The sequence below is a fragment of the Capsicum annuum genome, chromosome 3, assembly GCF_002878395.1.
Source record: "Capsicum annuum cultivar UCD-10X-F1 chromosome 3, UCD10Xv1.1, whole genome shotgun sequence".
In the NCBI taxonomy this organism is placed as follows: domain Eukaryota; kingdom Viridiplantae; phylum Streptophyta; class Magnoliopsida; order Solanales; family Solanaceae; genus Capsicum; species Capsicum annuum.
The window spans coordinates 235590444-235613685 of NC_061113.1; the positions used below are offsets into that span (position 1 = coordinate 235590444).

The following is a 23242-nucleotide window of genomic DNA, read 5'->3' on the forward strand; positions in this document are numbered from 1 at the left end:
TTGTTGGCAAATAAAGTATATTTCGAACCTGTCCAAATTTTTCAAGCTTTCGGTAAGTGTATGGGCTAAACTTCTCGAGAATTAAACTGCATAAACTGTGACAAACATTTTAAGATATATTTTTAGATATTTTTTATCATATAAATATATGAAGGATTGCAACTTACAACTTTTTTCATATCGTTCTAAATATTCAAAATTAAAATTTAAAATATTAAATTAATTTATGAAATTTAGGTTCAGATTTTAGTCAAATTGACTTTCATAAAAATGAAGTGAATAATAATTTTTAAGAGAAGATAGTAGTTTAGTTTAAACAAAATGGAATTGTATTTGATCATATATTTAATTTGAATTTTTTTTAACTACGGTTCCGTAGCCAAGTTCCCTTTTCCAAAATTATCGCTGCAAAATCCATCCATGTAAAAAAAACCCCAAAAGCATACCCACCAGATCTCACAGTGAAGTGAGGAGGTTGAATATAAGTAAACCGATGACAGGTTGTTTCCGACAGACCCTCATCTATCTTTAATTATAGGTATAATATATAAATATGATCCTAAACTTGACACTAAATTATAACATTGACCTTAAACTTTGACAGTGCATAAATAGGACCTTTAACTATTCAAAATCTGAATAAATAAACACCCTGATCCTATGTGGCAAAACGCGTGTTGTACACGCAAAATAGCACGCGTCCGAGTTGGAATTGAAGGGTTTTTTTGTTCAGCTTTTGTATAGCTAAAGGACCTATTTATGCACCGACAAAGTTAAAGATCATACTTATAATGTGTTTTTTTATTAGGTGGCACCATACAAGTGGATTAGTAATCCACGTCAGAGCAAGTGAGGTACACGCGTGTAGTTGCAAAATCGAAGTGTCTTTTTGTTCAGGTTTTGTATAGTTAAAAGGGCTTACTTGTGTACTTAAAAGTTTAACGTCAATGTTATAATTTAGTGTCAAGATTACGCTCCTATTTATGCTTTAATTATATACCGTTTAACTTATGCTTCATTAAATTGGTTGATATATTCCTCCTCCTTCACTGCGATATTGACACATTCAGTCTACCTTTGGTGTGATGATGTCTTTTCTATGCCTTGAAATATGCATTCCACTTGTCACAATTAATCACAAGAAACTTATATCGAGATGCGCAGGATATATTATTGATATGGAAAACCAAAAACAGATGGTAGTAATCTTATTTTGATTTTATGCTAATCAAATGGAAAAGATCATTGATTACAACAAACACTGACATCCACTACAACCGTCATATTTATTTATAGCTTCGGCAGTGAACATTGATTTATATTTCTGTGAATGACGTGACACTCAATTAAGAAACACAAATCCCAAGCTTCTTCACGTCATTCCATTTAATTTATGAGCAGTCACATTGATCTGTTAAGAGGATATTGAAATAAATATCCAACTTACAAGGAATCAAGATCCCTGGTTTTAGGTTACAGACACATTGCTAACAAATAAACCTTAAAACTATCATTCACCACCCTACTCAACACAACCAAGCTTTGTTCAAATAAATAATTATAATTCCCTGGAGCACCGATACTAACAGGCAAACCGGTTGGAGTTCTCTTGCAATGAACTACATCCAGGGAGCTGACGTCCATATCTGTTAGCCCTTTGGAACCGGAGGAAAAAGCTGAATTCAAGATCCCGGAGATCAAGCATGGCGATGACAGGAAGGCGTGACCAGATAGATCATGGTGGCGTTAAACCATTAACATGTAATCAAGCACTACAAAATGACATTGATGGGGATTTGTAACGCAAGTTTTACCACTTTTTCCACTTGTCTGGTCTGCTCTTTGCACTAACCCCCGATGAAGGCTACAAAAAGTTAGACAATCCTTTTGTAATCTTTTCTTGTCCGGGAAGTTGGTGGAATGTTTGGAACAGGATTGCTGCCTCTACGTCCTACAACAGCACAAAGGTTGTGGTTGGAACTTTGGAAACATGTCAAAACCTATCCAACCAACTCTTTAAGAGTTTGATTTGAAAAATGAAATCATGAGCAAGGAGAAACGCTTTAACTCTAGCGGATGCAACTAAATACAAAAGGAGAAAAGAACCAAACCCAGAGTAGAAGAGACTAGTGAATCTTTACCCCATGATGCACCATTCCTTGCAGCAGAAAGTGAAGTATCCGCATTATATGTAGAATAAGATGACTGCACCTTGGCATGACTTTCATTGTAATGAATACCTGTTGCTCTCCCCTGGTTAAATCGATGGAGAGGTGGCTGCTGTCCTAAGCGGCTTGGAGAAATTTGTGCAAAATGAGGCGTCAAATATGATGGATTTGCCATGGTGTGCATATATCCACCATGCAGCTCATGACCTGAAGGAGGGCTTCCTACCTCTCCCGTTAAAAATGCTTGAGTTTGCCCCATAGGTCTAAATCATGCAAGAAATAGTGAAAAAACAGGGAAGCTGGTGCACTATAGATGCATGAAATAGTGAAAGAAAACAAGAGCTCAATTGCTGAAACACGACCATGAAAGAAAGTAAGGACAATTAAACAATTCAAGCAGTACACCCCCTAATAGTGTCCATTTTCCTATTAGAGAAATTTCTAGACATCATATGCTACAAATGTTAAGTCAGACCAACTAATACTTTTCAGCACAACCTTCTCTATCTAAAAATTAAAAAACTCAACATGTGACTCTACATTTGAAAAAAGAAAGGGGAAAAAAACTGAACTCCTTAATTTTAACCACTTCACAGGAAAACCATGCAGAAGCAAACTAAGACATTTTAGGACGAGGAAGAAAGCAGAAAATCCATGACAGTCCTAAGATCTGACGCATGAAGTCAATGTTGAAGCATTATTTCATCAAAAAAATTATTTTCAGCTAAATAGATACAAGATGTGAGTTGCCTAGCAATCAGAGCCTCCACTATCTTAGGGAAAACAAACAAGTCTCAACTGCCTTGATAGAACATCAATCTTACGCAAGCAGACATGCTGAGGGATGGACCAGATATGTTTTGCCGCATAAAATAAGACACTACGGAAAAAATGCATATAGAAAAAAGAAAAGGGATGTGAAGACATGTAAGGGTATCCTTCAGGATAAATTATAATTAGAACTTACCTCTGAGACATACTGGGATTCAAATTAGAGATCTGGTTTGGTCTTCTCACTCCAGTAAATGGTTCTTGAGAGGCCACAGCTTGACCAAGATGCATCCCCTTGGAGAATTCACAAGTTAAGTTGCTCATTTCTGAGCTATCTTCTTGCAGAAGCAGTTCTTCACTGGTTAAAGGACAAGTCAAAACCAAACATGTTATTACCATGGAACTAGGGAGACCCAATAATTTCAAAAATTGAAGGAGGACAATCCATGAAAGAGAATAAACAGCACAAGCCAAAAGAACTTCAAGAAAGAGGCTTCAATTTAAACCAGTACAGAAGACAATTGTTTCTTGTTGTACCACAACTATTGAAAAAGATAAAAAAAAAGAGAACCTCGACAGTGAAGAGAATAAAATTGACAGATTAGAGCCTAAGATGTCAAAAACATGGAAAGATACAAAGTAAGGATACAGCCAATTACTGTAATGTATCAATTTCAAAAAGAGGTCAGTTTTTATTAAATGATGCATCTCCGTAATTTACCTATAATTGGGATCCCAATCACCAGGATCAGGCAATGAGTTACTAGCCTCAGGTTTATCAAGAACACCCTGGGTTTTCTGGAATTGTGCATGCCCACTCAACATTGATGAACTTGTAATATTATGTGCATTAGAGAAACCAACATTCACACTGCTTGATCCTTGTTGTCTGGGGTTTGAGTTACCATGTAGATGCATTAGAGAGCCACCAAAGACTGGAGAATTGGCTTGGCTAGAGTTGTTGCCATCTGCAACCTGCCCTTGCCAGTGAGAGGATGATGATATTTCTTGAGACTGATAGCTACCTGGATATCCCCACCCTTTTCTTCTATTGTACTGGCTACCTGCTGCCATCTTCCCTAAAGGAGATCCATGACAACTACCCCTCGATGGTGACGAAGGACCATAATTTCCTGGAGAACCGGCGGAGATCTGACTATACATGCTAGGAGGAGTATACTGCGAAGGGCTCGTTCCAAGAGACATAGGAACAAAATTTCCTGGGCTGACACCAAGTCCGTTCCCATGGGGGAGCTGCTTAAATCTCCTGGTGTCTGGACTGCTTCCAAGAATTGATCCACCATTCTGTGCATAGAGATGCATCCCTGATGGACCCGCAGGCGAATAAAATGCATGGAGATTACTGCTATCACCATAACTCCCATAACTACTACCAAGCACAGCACCATCATGGTAGCTTCCATGACTTCCTAGGCTACCATAGCTACCTACATGTGCATATTGCATAACCTGATAATGAGGGCTGTTAGGCACTGCAACTCGATTTCTGCCTGAAATCTGCATGACAATGCAAAATCCTGTCTAACGTTATCGAAGATAACAAGTAGGCATATTTTAACTGAGTGTATGTACGGCAATTTGCTCACATTAGGAGATAGACCAGCAGCAAACCAATGGCCCCCAGCTGGGTGATGATCCACCTTAACATTCTGAGAAACGGGCTGTAAGAAACGAAAATAAGTCAGAAGATCAGATATGGTTCTGTATAACCTCATCTTCTGAAAGCCCATTAACAAGAAAAGTGCATCAGTACAACTCAAGCAAAGCGAAGAGGATGACCAGTGTTTAGAGAAACCAAAATGAAACTGTAAACTTCAATTCATACATAAGCATAGAGAGCAAAAGCTCATCTGGAACGACCCAAATTCTTTGTCAAACTAAGATGAGCACAGGGTGCAACAATGAAGTAAGCTAACGAAAGAAATTTAGAATTCAAGTTACAATACACGGTTACTCCTACAAACTGGACTGACAAGCATATGAAACAGATATAAAAACACTCAAGATCATATAGATAAAAAGAATTCCTGGTACTGCAGAAAATAATCCACTCACCAGTCGAGGTGTCTCCAGTGCAGGTCTATACGGACATGTGAAAGGCTCCCCAGTCACAAAAGGATGCTTTGATGCCTACAGCACAATATTTGAATCTCTTAAAATATGCAATCTGAAAGATTGACATAAGATGCAGAGGACGATTGTTAAATTTCTGTCTTATCAGCAATCAACTTTAAGTTCTCTATTCCTCAACTAATGGTGCTATCTGGAGAATTATTTGACTTCTAATATTTTGTCCACCTTTTGCCCTAAGATAATTATTTGACTTTAACCTGTCTGATTCAAAATGGCTCATTTTCACCAGTAGAGGCCTTGCTGAAAGTTCTTATTAATTATTCTTGAGATAGGTGTCCACCACAAGATTTCTCCAAAAGCAGGATGACAGAATGACTTTATACCAAGGAATATCACAGTAACAAACAAGCTCAAGGAAAAACCTCCAGCAAAAACAATGACTGAGTACAAATTAGAGCGCATACAACTGCCTGCATTACAAAAATATGCATTCAAGCACCTGCTTTGAGAATGACAACTTTAGTTGCAGCTGTGGCGCTTATGTTTCCAGAAATTACAATGATATGATCAGAGGAAGAGTGGAACTATTGAGAATTTATGTGAGAGAGCATTAGAGTCCTCCAATTCAATAGAGTCAGCTGCTTTATTTAACCAACAACGAAGAATTGGTTTGCCCAACTTGTTGCATCAAGAACCAAGTCACTCGTTTTTAAATGATCTCACATTGTTCACGAATATTTTTTTTATATACACAAAATTTCCTTTTAATTTAACTCACACTGAGCCCACAGACGCCTGCATTTTCTAGCTATGCTTCCTGTCTGCACCCTATCCCTCAATCCTTATAGTCATTTGTGTCCCGGCTCAATCTCATCAAGCTTGCACCTATCTCTATAAGTCGGCCTCACTCAATCATAAATGATCTTCGATTTTATTCGTATTCTAATCAATTATTTCTTAAAAGAATCGGATCCATTTCCTCTCAATGGCTGATTTTGTCTCAAACAAGAGAAAAATGTTAAGCTTAAAATCTTTTACTTATAGATAATCAAAATATGCTCCCTATGACAGTAGTTACAATGTAAGATAAACAACTACTAAAGAATACTAAAGAATTTTGACTTCGCAATTTAGGGTGCATTCGAAATGGAGGATAACATAATGTTTTTCAATCTTTCCATGTTTGGTTGGTCAAAAATTTTGAAAAACATTTTCTTTAGAAAAAACAAACTCCTTAAAAATGAGTAAAATGACTTTCCTTGTGGAAGTAGTAAAAACAAGTTCAATCAATGGCATTCCACTCCTAAGCATCCTCCAAAATACCTCCATTCCACTCCGCCTCCATAGGTCCCACCTCCACCTCCTCACACCCCCATCCCCAACACCCTATAGTGTTTGTCCATATTTTATATAAATGCTTTTGGAATAAAATTTTCTGCTTACTTATCAAACACTGGAAAATAAGTAAAAAACACTTATTTTATAGGAAAACCCTTTCCAGGAAATCATTTTCCGTGGAAAACATTTTCCTTCATACCAAACACACCCTCCTTCTGTTGAAATGTTTAACCAACCAAAATTAATGATCATATAAAAATGAACACAGCATGATCAGGGAAGTAAATCCTCACCAAACATATCGTTCAACAGAAACTAGAAAGAAAATCATTTTCTACAAGTAAATACTAAGCAACCTGTACAGGTGACCATCGCTTAGCTGGATCAAACTCAACAAGCCCCCTCAAGAAATCTACTAGTGCTAATCGGATTTGATTCTCTGCAACAATAAAATTTTCTCAAGCATCAGAAACTCTTCAGAAATATGTAAACATGCACTAGTATGTATTATATACTGTATTTATGGCTTTATTATGCCTTGAAAAGTATGACTACCAACCTTTAATAAACTCATCCTCTCCCATAGACTTCTTGTAAGGATATTTTCTGACTATGGTTTCAAGGTTCATGTGATTGAAATACTCCTTCCCAATTACTGGTTTTTTGGACTCTCTCTGAGAGAAATGCAGTAACTTGTCATTAGCGGCTGACAATGAGCAAGCAGTTCAAAACTATCTTGTAATATGACTTGTAAAGAAGCATTGGTAACTGAGATAGCCATTCATAGAAGAAAGAATCAATCTCTACACACTGCACTAAGTTCAATTAAAACTATCTGAATTTTCAAGAGAGGTTGTTTGGACATCTCAAACTATAATTGAGCTTAAAGATAGCATCCAGCACAAAATAAGCAGATAATATATCTTGTTTCTATGCACCTCAAGGGCAAAGTAGCAATTACAGATTCTTCAAAGCAGATTACAAAAGTAAAAGCTCTTTCCCAGAAACTGGTTTCTTGTAAAGCTTGTTTTGGATAAAAAATTCCATGAAGTCAGATAAATATCAGTTGCAAAGTTATAATATCAGATGCTGAATTACTTCAATGATGTAAACATGCCAGATTCAAGAATGCTCACAAATGAAATGACTTGAAACTGTTACACGCAACAGAACATTGTTGAAATTAGAGGGAAAGAGCTTAAAGTCAACAACAGCTATCCTCACGACTATCAGACTGAAAAACAACTTGTATCTTTTCCACATTCAAGTCTTCATAGTTTTCTGGAGCTCCTACACTTCAGAATTATTTCATTACATGAGTTATTGACCAGGTGAAGATCAACCAAAAGAAAGGTCTAAGAGAGCTGGCCAAAATGCTAGATGTATGAAAGGAACCAACATCTGAAAGTCACTTCTCCATATTCAAATTCAAAAAGAAAATGGCTGATGTCTTAGCACAAAGACATGCAAAGCAAGCCCTACTGCAATGTCAGTAAACTTGAGTAGCATATATAGATTGTCCTCTTATAAAAATGTGTGCGTGTGTATATATTACAATGATGGTACCGGGGCCAGCTTGCCCTTACCCATGACTATTTCACCGGGTATCTATTACCTTCCAAAAGCACCGATACAGGGTAACTCTACCCTTCAAGACTTAGGCAGATGGAGAGAATTCACTATATCTCGGTTAGAATTTGAACCCTGGTTTCACATAGCTTTCACCGACCTCATTGACCATCAAGAAAGATCCGTCATGCTAGAATAGACTCTTATATTCCCATTCCTTATTTTCTAATTTTGCTTATAACACAAATCTCACAAGCCACAGCAAAACAAGTTTCATGGTTATTGAAGAACATTTGTCCTTTCAACCTATGAAGTCTATTGGAATCACTTACAGGCATCGTATATAGTGTTCATAATAGTCCACCTCAAAGTAACACACACTTTACCATTACCAGTCAGGTTTCGAGCTCAATACTTGTAGTTGCAGAATAAATAAGTAAGAAAGTACCCCTTTTAACAGTTTAAGCCTTTAGATGTAGTAGTCACACAATTCAACACTTATCAACCGACACCTGGTAATTTGGCTCCTCCTCTGGTTATGTTGAATGTTAAACATCTTTCTCACTCTGCTACAAGAATAGTGATGACTGTGACTGTTTCATAAACCGCCAGAAAACACTTTAGCCTGCTAGAAACCTTCATGCGCACAACATTGTGGCAATGGAAGCAAGGATGCTGATCAAATCCATCATCAAATAAACTGAGACTTCGGGTTCCATCCTCCCAGCTTCTGATTTGTTCATTCAGGTAATTTAGCTCATATATAATGCCTCTTCCAGTGTTTCAAGGGGTATTTTCTGAATTGTGACCCTTTCAATTTTAGCTTTACAACCTAAGTTTCAAGCTAAGTAGGTGAAACAATAAATTGGAGACCTCTTAGACTTGCAGAGTAAACATGGGATTGAATTTGCATACGATTCCATAAAGGAAATTGCTGAAAGATTTCTAATCAACAAACTCCAATCAGTCAGAAGTAGTAAGGATTCTAGATATACAATCCAGACATACACTGCGTGCAGAAAAGTCGGCAAAAGAAACTGATCTCCATCTGCTTTCACAGATGCTCCCATATATAGGATACCATATGAATATAACCAAAAATGAAATCAACAATCTTTCCAGTAAAGCAACTAGTAAACAAGCTCAAAATGCTAAAAATAGAACACCTCACAATTTTCTGCAAAAGGCAGAACTTATAAAATTAATTAAACACCATTAAGCTGGAATTCTAGACAGGGCAACAAATCTGGAGAACATAGACAAATAATGTTCAGACACCGGAATAAAACTCTGAAAGAACAAGCTTCTGCGGATGAGCTGGCCTTTGAATTTGTTTTTTCGTAGTATTGGTTACTGACAGGATCATTCTTTCTTCTGAAGTACTGCATATCAAAGACACTGCAGCTGCTTCTTTCCAGGAGGAGATAGTACCTCTAAATGGCAATATAGAATCTATTAAGGCCTAATTGTGTGCATACTGAGCTTAGGCTAGTCAAGAAGCAACTTATATGCATGCTTCTGAATATACAGAGGCTTTTAAATGTACGAACAAGACCATCATTGCATTAAGATATGAAACTAATTGTGTGCCTCGTGATAGAAGTAGACTAGTCCAAAGAATGGACATTTCTCTAAGAAGAAGTTGAAAATGGATTAACTAGGATAACTTCTTCCTTTGGTAAGATAAATTTTAATAATGGGGAAACCTCTACTATACAAGCAATCTACCAAAAATGAATTAGGAATCTAGGATATCTTCTTGAAAATCACCATTCATCATCATTTGTGTTTATATAGGTGCAATAACATGAGTATAAGCAACATGCACCCATAAAAGGTTAGAAAGTCATGGTTATGCACCTATCAATGGTAATAAGAGGTCTTTTTTTTCAAAAAGGCAAAATCAATAGTAAAAGCTACTTAAAACACGTGAAGGTGCCGCATATTTACAATATAATGCACACATTCTGCGCTTGTTTCTTCTCATTAATGTTCTTCCTCTATCTTGGTATTTTTGATATTTCAGGTGCAAAAGAACTTTGCCATGTCCTGGCTGCAATTTAATTCCCAAAAGACAACATATAAAAAATTGATCTCCAAAAGGCTACCAGCAGAAATTATTCTAGAAAAACTAGAGACTGAGAAAAATATCCAAATCTTCAAGTATAAGAAATGTATGATTCCAGCACCATGGGAGTGACCCTGTTTCACAGTTCATCAATTCTGAATTTCATTGACTTACAGCTTCATATTCTTCTTCTGTCAAAGCTTGATAAACACTAGATCTGCCCATAGGACCTGGCCCATACTCTTCTTGATTAATGCTCCCAACAAACTTGAAGAACTTGCTGGTATTTTTGGCGTCCTTTAGTATGTAATCAGGGGGTTGCCCCCTGCACAAAAATTCAAATTATATTCAACTAAGCTACTGGAGTTGATACATGAAAACCTGAACATATTGCCAACATAATGAACAGAAGAGCAAGCCAAAATGTTTCCTTCATAACCAAACCATGACCGAATCAACTAGCATGGAAGATATAACTGTTCCAAAGAAGATAAAGGCATCAGCTTGCCAAGCAACTGCACTGCTGATCAAGGAAAGAGTGAAGACAAGAATCTTAACCAATTAGGGATTAAGGGCTTGGTGTAAAAGCTTCAAGAAGATGATGAGACCTCGTGACACCTTCTCTGAGAGCATGTAAGCTAACATGTTTCAGATCCCACAATGGAGCCATGTGCAAGGTAAACATGTCAAAGATCCTACATATTTCTAGTTGGGTTTCTAGTGTTGAGCATCTTCATCAATTTAACTGATCTCCAAAAAATAACCTATTAGAGACACTAGCATTCCTTGAAATAAGCCATTCCTAAGAACTCTAGCTGAAATTTACCCGACATTATTTTAGTATTTAGGTCTGATTCTGTTGAATATGACAGCTGCACTAGCTTGTTCTGTCAGTTACTAAGAATTGCAAATGCCTTGCAATGGGGTCAACTTTCTTTTTTTCTTATTTTCAATCTCTAGCCAGTCCTCAATCAGTAATGTTCTCTACTCATAAATCCACTAATAATGAGCACGCCCTTGACCAGCTCTTTCAGTATAACCCATCACATGCTCCACTATCAGGATGATTGATCCAATCTTCCCGGGAGAAATCTTACCGTCCTTTTACTAGGTACATAAAACCATCAAAACAAGGTAACTACTATAGTTTTCCACAGGGTCATGTACTCAAAATCAGCTATAGAATATCCAAGTTTTGATACCATAAGAGTAAAATTTCCTTGTTAAAAAACTAACTGTAAAAACAATAAAGCAAAGACCAAAAAAAAAAAAGAAACAAAAAGTTGAATAGCAATGAAGCCAAGACATGCACAAACTGACTATATAAAAATTGTGAATATATATGGAAACAAATTGTAAGATGAAATGGGAGATTTCTAACGCATGGGAAAGAAGCTTACCCAAGTATTTTAATCATTCTCCTCAGAAGATCAAATTCTGAAGCTCCTGGGAACAGCGGAAGTCCTAGAAATAATTCAGCAACTATGCACCCAAATGACCACATGTCAATAGCAGTGGTATATCTGAGAAAAGACTAAGGTATACAATACATAAAACCATAACAAAATCCAAAGACAAGGTAAAACACAATATGGAAATAAAATGTGAACGCTCGTCATTTGTGATTGTCCCAGTATAGTAAAAGACTGCAAAAATAGAAAGCTCTTTTGACATATGACTTTTGATGTCCTTACTGGGGACAAAAACTGCTCGCTTTAAACATTATAGCAAAATTTCCAAAAACAATGAACTGATAGTTGCAGAAGGTTAAGTGGGGACATGGACTTACCTTCATTTGAAAAATGGCATGCTTCTCCTATAATTTATCTAATTAGAGAATGCCCACATGATGCTTTTTGATTCTACTGGCAAATATGAGAAACTTAGCACATTTAAGACGAAGAATGGAAAGCATTCAAATCACATTTCCACAAAAAGCTGAACAAAAACCGTTTCACTAATTAACTGAAAGCCTATGAAAGTTACTATAAGAAATTTCCCACCCAAATGCAGTCAAATTCTGGTGCAGCCTCATGCAAGCACTTCTGTAAGAAAACAATGAACCGAGGAAGTAGGATCTAACTAATAATTCCAGGATACTGATATCCAAGTAGGACTTCAGGTGACCGATAGTACCGACTCTGCATAAGAAGATATTAGTAAATTAAGAGATATCAGAGCAATCAAGTAAACTTTAATAGAAAGAAGCAAAGGTCACCTGGATATACGAGTAAACAGTACGATCCTCCATGCATGCTGATCCAAAGTCTATAATTTTTACTTCAGCTGGCTTCACTCTGACAAGATGCAAGAAACTAAATGAAATGAAAAGATAGTGAAGCATAATGATATCGCCTACCTTGGTTTCTCAGAAGCTTGCCTTGCGCATAAAAGAATGTTCTCAGGCTTCAGATCGCAGTGAATTATACCAGCATCCTTCATTAGTGCTAATCCACGCAATATCTATGCATAATGGAGGGCAAAGTTATTATAAACTTTATCACACAAACAGATGTGGCCGTCATCAGACGTTCTATGTTCAGACCAGAAACCAATTACCTGCTTCGAGAACAATTGGACAATGCTCAACGACAATCCTCTAAAATGGTTCAACTTTATAAGCTCATACCTGGAAAATTAGTTAAATCAATCAGAATGTTGAAGTCTGTAATTGATTATAGATATCACACGAAACATTTTAAAATGCTGATTCTCATGCAACTTACAGATTTGTGTCGAGCATTTCAAAAGCAATGCACAAGTGACGTCGATATACAAAGTAATCATAGATCCGGACAATATGGTGCTTATCATCAGGATCATATTTCTTATTTAACTGGAAAAAGAAAAAGGAAACGGAGCTAATGATATCCACATCAACTTTACTGACAGCACTAAAAATAGAAAACCAGCTGAGTGATTTTTACTGTTGTCAGGATAGAAACTTCAACAAGTGCTTGTTGATAATAGGCTGGTTGATTCTTGATGACCTTAACAGCAAGAAATCCATCCATTTCTTCAACCCAGCACTTAGCAACCTGACCAAAAGTTCCATGGCCAAGCATATCCTTGACTACATACCTGCATACAGCAAAAAAGAACAAAACAATAGTCTAATTTGTGACAAGTGAGAGGATATACAAGGAAACTATGACTAGAATGAACTATGTAGGAGAATAAAACTTAAGTGATTATCAAATTGTTTCGTGGAGATAATCATAAAAATGACTGCCCTCTGACTAGGAAAGCACTTCAGACTAATCACACGGCACACATTTACTCATAAACAAGAGAAAGGCATGCACATTCATGTGTTAAGTAGATAATCAAATATTTTTATTTTCTTGTTTATGTAATCTAATCTTAGAGAAATGTCAGATACATTTCTTGTTTTACTTTTTCAGGCAGGCTAAGCCTGCAAAAGCAAAGCAGTGTCACATAAATAACGTGCACTTCACCAGAACGTACATAAAAACTATGTTGCTCCGGCTCTTCAAAAATGTCAACAGGTGCGTGTTCAATTCTCCAAAAGTAGTGTATTTTTGTAGAATCCGACATGGGTGCAGCATCGAATGTGAAGAGTCTGCTCAACTTAGCATAAAAGCGTACAGCTAAGAAGTATTCAATTGCTAAAATGAGACAACTACAAAATATTTCTGATTTACCCAATTTGGAGACTTTTGCAGGGGGGAAATATAGAATGAATCCCTCCTCTCAAGGTTTTGCACATCAATCCTTGCAAAGAGCAGGTAGGACCCAAAAAAACCATGATAGAAAACTATGTAACAGGGAATAAATAACCAACCTTCTCTTTGTCTCCAAATTGACCAACTCGAGATTGACAGAAAGAATGAGGTCTGAGTTTGCATTATCGTGGCCATCGTTCAAAACGCCAACCGATGGGGATGTCAGGAATCTCTTTGGATTCAATTCTACGGAGTAAATGAATTGAGGATTGCACATGCGGTATGTCTCAACAATATCTTTAGTTAACCTCGCCACCAACTGCAGTTTTGAGATCATTGTGTGATGAAAAAACCATTTTATTAATAATTAGACTTAGATTCCAGGGGCTTCATTAAAAACTATAAATAAATAAATAATAATGATAAAGAAAAATTGCAAAGATGACGGATGATTTTCATAAGCCCACAAACTAAATTTATTTGAAATTCAGATGTAAAAAGAGAAAAGGTGGAATTACAAAGTTGGAGAACACACAGTGATCAAATGAGCAGGTACCTGTACATCATTTGAGTGAAATTTACACCAAAACGCAATAAAAAATGAAATATATTACACATCTACACTATTCGCTCCCAGTAAATTGCTTATTTATTTTTGATCATGTCCTGATGAACACAAACAGTAGCCTCCATTTCTTTTTTAATGTTCCACGCCAATAGAGATGTAGAAACCAGTGCTAAATGAGGAACCTATCATATTTGTTGACATTCATTTGTAATCTTTCTCCAACGCTTCATGCCGCTAAAACTATTAGTAACCACCATGGTGCATATTGCAATTGGTCCTTGATGTAGCATTGAAAATCTCCTGACCTCAATTTCCAAAAAAATCACCTGACCTCCTCACAACCAAAAATCTGCACAATAACCTCAACAACAACAACCTAGTTTCTACAAAGCGTCTCAAGATGTTGATGACTCTAGTTTTCCTTACAGTTAGGTGATGTGATTTCTTCGGCAAAGGAACTTCTTCCACAGTTCTCGGCATTATGAAAGAAGTGTGAAACCATCTAAACATATCCCACCATAATCTCATGGTGAGCCCGGAATGTAAAAGAATGTGATTCACGTCCTCGCCCGTCCCCTTGCACATGAAGAACCAACTGACGCAAACAAACTTCCACTTTCTAAGATTTTCTGCTGTCAAAATCACCCCTCCAGAGGCTAGCCAAGTAAAAAAGCATACCTTCTTCAGAACACTTGGAGTCCATATAGCATTACATGGGAACTCAACCACTTCTCTAATCAAAATTTTCTCATAGAAAGACTTCACAGAGAACACTCCACGACCTCCAAAGTGCCACCACCACACATCGGGATTATCCACCAGATTGATTTGCCTATGAAGTAAGTCTATCAATCTTTGAAACACTCACTCACTTCCCAATCTTGAAATCTCTTCTAAATCTCAAATCTCAAAAAGTCTCTCGACTTTGTAACCTCCAAATTTGCTAAATTGTCAAGTCTTACTGAAAAGATATTCTATACAAACTCTGGAATTCATCTTTCAAAATTATATTCCCACACCATTTATGACCCCAAAAATTTACTCCCCTCCCATCTCCGACCATGAATGAGATATTTTCTACAAAATAATCAGGCAAAACAATATCTCTAGTTTTCGAATCCCCATCCTTAATCCCATATTTATCACCTACCCCCCCCCCCCTTCCATACAGCTTCCTAAACCTCCACATCCATTTGCCCAATAAAGCCTTATTAAGGATTTTAAAATCTTTAACTCCCAGACCTCCCCATTTTTAAAGAGATGTGACAACCTCCCACCCCACCAAATGAAATTTCTTCGCCCCGTCCGCCGCATCCCAATCTTTCCCAACTTTTCAATGATCGCAGTTGGAGCAAGAAACATAGACAAGTAGTAAGCGGGGATCCTAGAAGGTGTCCTCTTTATAAGCACTTCCTTCCCAACCTTATATAAAAATCTTTTCTGCCACCCTACTAGTCTTTCTCAACCCTCTGAATAACTAGATTCCACACAGTATGATCCATGTGCAGAGCACCTAATGGTACTCCAAGATATGTGGTCGGAAGAACCACAATCGTACAATCCAAAACTCAAACAAGTAATCCAATATCATTCATCTCCCCTATAGGATATATCTACATTTCCTCAAATTGATTATAACTCCCGGCACTGCCTGATACCAAGTGAGAATTTGGCCTAGATAATCTAGTTGGGTCAGAACTGCATCACAGAACACCATAGTATCATCTTCAAACAACACTCATATTGTCCCTACTCCCCCAACCACAACATCAAAACCCTTCAAGTAGGCTCCCAAAACAGTTTTATTCATCATCTTGCTCAGGGCTTCTATACTAAAATAAACAACATTGATGATAGAGGGTCCCCTTGTCTCAATCCCCCCGAGCTTCCAAAAAAACGCATGGATTACCATTCACCAACACAGAGAATCTCACCGAAGAAATGCAAAAGTAGATCCATTTCCTCCACTTCTCCCCAAAGTCCATTCGAAGCATAATGGAATCTAAGAATTTCCAATTCACACGATCGTCTGCCTTTTCAAGGTCAAGTTTGCACAAAACACCTAATACTCCTTGCTTTCTCCTAAAATCCACCACGTCATTAGCCAACAACACTGCATCCAAATACTGTCTGCCCTCCACAAAAGCATTCTATAAAGTAGAAACCGTCTCATCCAACAGCGTCTTTAAGTCTGATAGAAAGCACTTTAAAAAGAATCTTATAGATGTTTCCAACTAAACTAATAGGTCATCAGTCTTTCATGCTCATAGCACCCTCCCGTTTAGGGATAATGACAATGAACTAAGCATTCAAACCTCTCTCAAATTCGCCACTATTTGGGAACTCAGCAATAGAATCCATCACATCGATTTTGACGGTATTCCACAATGCTGAAAAAAGCCAAAGTGAAACCATCTGGGCCCGGAGTTTTTTCACCCACACAGGACTCCACCGCTAAATTGCTTTTACTTCTTAAATAGTTATACCAGCCTCTTTGTTAAAGGGAAGTTAACAGATTGTTGAAAATGGCATTAAGGTATTGTTTGCCTAGAATAAAACCCCATGTGGCCTTACCGGGATTTCATGAATCAGTCTCTAAAATTACCACTCCCTCCGTCCCAAAATTACTACTCCCTCCATCCCAATTTAAGTGTCTTATCATTTGGCATGACCCAAAAAGAGTGTCTCTATATTTAGTAAGTTTCCATTTACATGGTAAGTTTAACATCAACAAAATTTAAAAGACTATACACACCTTAAATTTAAGGCCACAAGATACAAAAGTCTCTTTATTTCTTAAACTCCGTACCAATTTCAAACTATTACACTTAAATTGGGATAAAGGGAGTACTTATGAGCATGGAGGGAGAACTATCAATGACAAAATAAATGAGATTCCCGTTGGGCGATCCAATTTAGTCAAATACCTAGTGAAAAACTCTTACGTTTCTTTTATCACGGTATTTCTGAACAAATTCCTAGATAACACAACAGGAAAACTTCATGTCAATCCAAAAATGTTGGAAGAACTAGACCTATTCTCGTCAAGTGGGCTTATTCTATTTCAAAAGTTGTGACTTTGATCATGAAAGGGAATAGGAACAAAATAGAGTTTCAGCTAAGAATTAGACATTTCGTAGATGGGACATCAGACTTCTGGATAGGCCTAAGAAAGCCTAGTCGAAGGTTATTAATAGCCTAGCACATGTGATTGTGGATCAGACCTTGACTTATAACCCAGCTTTATTCATCCATGCTACAACTATAGTTCCACATAAACAACACATTTTTTGCATCAATGACCATGTCTACTTCATTTATGCTTTGAATTGACAACCTCCTTTCAGGTTTGCGCATCTTCTACGCCACACCTCCAATTAACATGTCCAGTTAGGGGTGTTCATGGTTTGGTCAAAAACCAAAATGAACCGCAAACCAAGCCAAACCGATTAAAAAAACCGACATTTGGTTTGGTTTGGTTTGGTTTGGTTAGGTTTGGTTTTAAATTTTAAAAACCGATAATTTTTTGTTTGGTTTTGGTTTTACTAAAAAATAACTGAATAAATAACCAAACCAAACCAATAAATTATATAAATAAATTTTATAATTATTTGAATAAATGATATTAGTTTTCCATAAATAATTATAAACGTTTTATATCTTTTTTTATTAATTTGATTTTAGTCAACTTCTATATTGTCGATTTTTAATTTTCTTTGCTAAAACATCCATCTACTCTTCAATGTATTGCCCTTTGATTTTTGTTATGTTAACTTTAACATGCAAAAAGATCGAAATAGTATTGAAAACCTACTAGAGAATTCATCTACCTTCATCTTGTGATAGTAAAGAGAAATATGTTCATTTCTAATATTCATTTGAAATAGTTGTCTCATCACCCATGTCTCCATTATTTTACTATTATCAATTTATCATTAACTAATTAAAAACCGAAACATCGAATCAAACCAACAAGAACCAAACCGATGGCTTTTTATTTATTTGGTTTGGTTTGGTTTAAGAAATTTTAAAACCGATTAAATTGGTATGATTTTGGTTTTAATCAAAAATCGATCCAAACAGAACCGTGAACACCCCGACCTCCTGTTACCATTACCTTGATTCATAGTAGACAATAGATCAATTTCATATCCCACTTAACATCAATCAATAAATGAAAACAGACTTCCTGCATGTTTATGTTTCTTATTAAAATTGAAATTTCAATACTTTAAATGCTTTTGCTCTTTGACTTTGGTTTAGTGATAAGAACACATCGCATGTGGGTTAGGTCCCCGTCACACACTCAAACTCCTTGACCAATAAAACCCTGGTATTTGATGTAGAGAAGGGTAGACGAGTAGCCCCATTTTTCACCAAGTTTCAAACCAAGTGTTATCGCCTTCAGGAATTTCCTGATCATAAGAAAGTCCTTTTGATAGAAAAGACCAAACACGTGGCACAAAACCGAATGCACGTAGGGTACTAGATGGCAAGTGGAACTCAAGAGATGTTTGCTTCTGTTCTAGATATGTTTACACTGCCTGTGAAACTAGCTCCCTCGACTTTCCTCTCATTGGTTCTATTGCAACAGAGTGTTGTTGCCTATGCCACTAAGAGATAGGTGGAAACCAAATATTGCGAGGTTATCCCTCTAACTTGAGGAACTAACCACAAGAAAAATTGCTCATCAAGAGAGATACTAGTAACAGCTAAGAAGAGTTCACCTGTTTGCACAGCTATCTTTTTTTCGAAAGAAGGGGCTACCTCGATAAGCATGTTCCAATTGATTCTATTATTGAACATTGGACTTATCATGCTAGTTTCGGATATTCTCTTTTTAAGAAAGTGTTCTTTGTTAATTCCTTTCATGAGAAGCTTTTGAGTAGGGTGGATGAGAGATTCCCATATGGTTTTGTTTGGATTCCTAAGGTGCCGAGAAATGTATGCTTCTTCGTGTTATTAGCTACTAGAGGGTTAGTCTTGACGGCGGAGAATCTAAGAAACGAAAGGTTGTATGCTTGAGTTGGTGCTTCCTTTGCAAGGAGACAGGTGATTACGTGGATCATATTTTGTTACACTGCAAATTAGCCACGAGGTTATGGTGAGATATCTTCAGATGGTTTGGTGTTTCTTGGGTGATGTCAATATCTATGAAGGAGTTGATGTTCAGTTGGAGGAGCAGAGCAAGAAGAAAAAGGCAAAAGGCGTGGAATGTCACTTATCTTGCTCTAATGTGAGTCATTTGCAAAGAGAGAAATATGAGAGCTTTTGAAGGGGTGGAGATGAGCTTTGCTAATTTGGGAAGTAGTCTTTGATTCCTTATTTTCTTTTTGGTGCACCCTGTAGTTCCTGTTTGTATAGAGATTGGGTGTTGTAGTTCCTGTTTGTATAGAGATTGGGTGTCGTTTAGAGAGGACTTTATCTTGTAGGTTTCTTCATTTTTTGGTATACCATTCATACGGCCAAGATTGCCTTATAATTATGGAAAAACTATGTGTGTGGATAAAAAGACTCCATAATTACCTATCATGGTCAATGAATAAAATAATTACTATATATGGTTACTTTTTTTCTCTAACTATAATTTTTAATGTGGACCTCATATACAAATAAAAGTAGTGTACATACCATTTCTTATAAAGGAAAGATTTTTCTCTCACCTAACTAATTTACTTTTTTCTCTTAATTAAAAGCAAAGATTTTTCTCTCACCTAATTAAAAGTAAAGTTTTTTCTCTCACCTAAAAGTAGCACAGGGTTATCCCCCGTTCTTAAACACTCTGCCGCCAACCCCATCTCTGATTTTCTCCCAAAAACCCAACCGGCGAATCCCATAAATCCAACTTGAACTAGTCCCTCTATCGAGAACCACAACCAACTCCGCCTCGGATTTTTCCGGCGAACTACAACAATTGTATCTTATGTAAAGTCACTCTTCTTCTTCATCAATTGGCTTCAATTTTCGTCCAATTTCTCCATATTTGCAGTGTTGATTAAGGTTTCAAGTAATTGTTATGCTTGATTAAAATGGCTGACAAAATTTAATTTCAAGGTATTTTCATTTGTGATATACATGTGAATGTATATGTTTTTGATGTATATATGTATACTTTTGTATAACTATATATGTATACAAGTTTGTTTTGTGTTGCTACGCATGTACATATGCATATACATATGTATATAAGTTTGTTATGGGTTTGTTCACATATACATTATGCATATACGTATGAGTATACATCTGTTCTGTGTTTGTGTATGTACACATATGCACATTTGTATATATTTATATACTATGCATATACATATATGTATAATTGTTTTTGTTTCTATATACATACACTGGTTTTTATACATTGTGTATTACAAATTAGAATAGGTAGCAACACATTCATGATACTCGGATTTGCTTACACACGTAATCTTCAAAATTTAGGTTTTAATACTCAACAATAATGGGGATGTTGGAGAGAATAAAGGGAGTGAATCACTCCCCTTTCCTTTTTTATCTCTAAATGCATCTGAAATAGCAACAAAGTTTGTTAATTAACATTGTATATTAGGATCCTAAATACATTTAATCACTAACTGAAAAAAAAAAAAAAAAAGGCAGCCCGTTGCACTAAAGTTACCGCTATGCGCAGTGTCCAAGGAAGAACTCCACCACAAAGGTGTATCGTATGCAGCCTTACCTTGCATTTCTGCCAGAGGCTGTTTCCAAGACTTGAACCCGTGACCTCCTGGCCACATGGCAACAACTTTACCAGTTACTTTAAGGCTCCCCTTCAAAATATAGCTATTAAAAGTTAGTTAAGAGGGGTATAAGTTAACTATATGTGAAGTTTTGTCTATTGTTATCAATGAAATCTATCACTTGATTAAAAAAAAAAATGTGAACTTTTGTCTACACAAATATTACATACTTTTTCTTTCCTTTTCATGAGGAGGAGGAGGTAACAATTAACACCCCTTAAAGGGCATATTGTAAGGGAGTAGAAACACCTCTCAACTCATTAACCATGATTAGAAGCAAACTGTAGGAACGAGAGTTGAAGCATCACTTCCAATCGCTATACGGCTAAAAATTCCATTTCAAAGAGGAAATATAGCATACATTCCATTAAAATAGTCAGTAACCTTATTGCTGATGTCAGCAAAACACATTGACCCGAACTCACCCCTCATTAGAGCTGATATGCCAAACAGTTATCATCCCTTCACCCATGATAATGCTGCGGATTAAACAATCCATGTAGTGGACTCTTTAACTCCCAGCGGTGCAGCTTCAGCTATCAGTTTTTACATTCAGCCCATAAGACAAATTGACCAACATTCTTTCTTATTACTAGCAACACACACTATGATTGAAGCCCTGCCTAGGTGCACTACCAATATCTAGGTTAACCTACCTCGTTGGTGCACCCCAACATCTAGATTGACTTGCCTCAAATGAATTCCTTTCTTTGTTGTTTTTGACCCAAGGTTGGAGGAAAGAGACAGAACAAACAAGACTGCTTCAGACTAACATACGATGAGGGATATGATGAACATTCAACTCTAATTACTTACAAATTTCTAAAAAAGGCCAGCCCGGTGCACTAAAGCACCCGTTATGCGCGGGCCCAGGGAAGAACCGGACCACATTTGACTCTCGGTGACTCATTAACTGCTACCACAACAAAAACAACATACCCAATTAGTCCGACAAAGTGAAGTTTGTGGAGGGCAGAGTGTACGTAGACCTTAACCTTACCTTAGAGATATAGAAGCTGTTTTTGATAGACACTCAGCTCAAGATTGCTAAAATTCAAAATTCAGCAGGCAGAAATGAACAAAATTTCATCTCACCCCAATCAAGAAACACCCAAATGCAGTGGAACGCAGTAAATGAAGTAAACAAACCAAAAACAAACTAGAATAGCATTGGAAAAGGAGCACTTACAGGTCTTCTAACAACTACCCGCAAACTTTGGGGGTTAGCATTTGCCTGAACAACGGGCAAATAAGGACCAAGCACTCGCTGACTGGGACGCCATGTCGGCGCTGCTGACAACGTTCCATCCATTGCCAACTCCGATGAATCAACGGCCTTGGAGCTAGCACTGGCCTCATCCATCAAAGCTTAATAACACTACTGGTATTACAACTTACAACACAAACAAAAAAAAATCTAACACATCATCGGATCAAAATAACACCTCCCAGCATTAATCTTCCAGAAGATTCTAATCCCATCCTCATTCACCACCCACTTTCCTCAACAGTCAAAACCACATGATCTTCATCATCAACAGATCCATCCCCCAATATTTTCAACTCATTCCTCCACAGAGATTTAGTTTTCCCCCTTTTCGGTAAAAATTTCGTCTTTATCAAAATTGATGATTGATACAGCGAAGAAGGGCGGGGCGGAGACGGAACTGATGGAAATATAGGGCGTAGAGAACGAAGGAAATGGAGATTGACGGAGTTTTTGAGTAAATCGGAGGGTTGAATGAGTGAATTTTGGGGGAAGAGAGGGCAAAAGCCACCGGCGCTGGGGTTGCTCCTGGGATTTTTCAGCTTTGTTTTCTTTTTTTCTTTTTTTTTCTGATGAGATGTGGGGCAAAAACCCAAGTTTATGTATGTAAATCCTTTATTATTAGCACTATTTAAGTTGGTAATTATCTTTCTTACTTTCTCATTTATTGCTTTCTCTTGTTTGGATTATTTTGCATTTATTGTCAACTCTCTATGTTCACTTTTAAAATGTGAAAAAAACAATTAAGTATACCGGAGCTTTTGTTATGCATGGTATTTGAGGAAGGGCTTCATTATAAGTATAATGGGTAGAATTTTATTTTGTACTTCTGTTAGTGGTGATCTCTTGATTACACTATATTAATTAAATTTTGCTTTAAAAAATAGGTAAATTGACTTTTATGAAATAAAATGTAACAAGTAAAATGAAATGGCGGGAGTACTATTTATATTTACTT

The 23242-nt window shown here is 36.8% G+C and overlaps 1 protein-coding gene across 4 annotated transcripts; it reads right to left on the reverse strand.

The window, feature by feature from the left end:
• Positions 1 to 1346: 1346 nt before the first annotated feature.
• On the reverse strand, positions 1347 to 22998 carry LOC107862902 (dual specificity protein kinase YAK1 homolog). Of its 4 annotated transcripts, none has more exons than XM_016708611.2 (18): positions 22207 to 22998; positions 13814 to 14013; positions 12936 to 13089; positions 12735 to 12844; positions 12568 to 12637; positions 12368 to 12471; positions 12227 to 12305; positions 12109 to 12149; positions 11409 to 11531; positions 10183 to 10333; positions 6931 to 7045; positions 6728 to 6810; positions 5016 to 5090; positions 4547 to 4621; positions 3661 to 4457; positions 3136 to 3297; positions 2142 to 2431; positions 1347 to 1951 (listed from the first exon to the last, which is right to left on the reverse strand). In XM_016708611.2, the coding sequence occupies exons 1-18, from the start codon at positions 22378 to 22380 to the stop codon at positions 1875 to 1877; spliced, it is 2880 nt and encodes a 959-aa protein (XP_016564097.2). In that variant the 5' UTR covers positions 22381 to 22998; the 3' UTR covers positions 1347 to 1874. The 4 variants fall into 4 exon arrangements, with proteins under 4 accessions (XP_016564097.2, XP_016564096.2, XP_016564098.2 ...); XM_016708610.2 differs by having other exon boundaries at positions 12227 to 12323; positions 22207 to 22936; XM_016708612.2 differs by having other exon boundaries at positions 12389 to 12471; positions 22207 to 22935.
• Between the last annotated feature and the right edge of the window lie 244 nt (positions 22999 to 23242).

Coding starts and splice junctions, on each gene's coding strand:
- LOC107862902 (XM_016708610.2), bottom strand. CDS start 22,380: ATGGATGAGGCCAGTGCTAGCTCCAAGGCCGTTGATTCATCGGAGTTG. Junction 14,014..22,206: donor GGGTAGTTGTTAGAAGACCT/GTAAGTGCTCCT, acceptor TCAAAACTGCAG/TTGGTGGCGAGGTTAACTAA. Junction 12,638..12,734: donor GAAATGCTCGACACAAATCT/GTAAGTTGCATG, acceptor CTAATTTTCCAG/GTATGAGCTTATAAAGTTGA.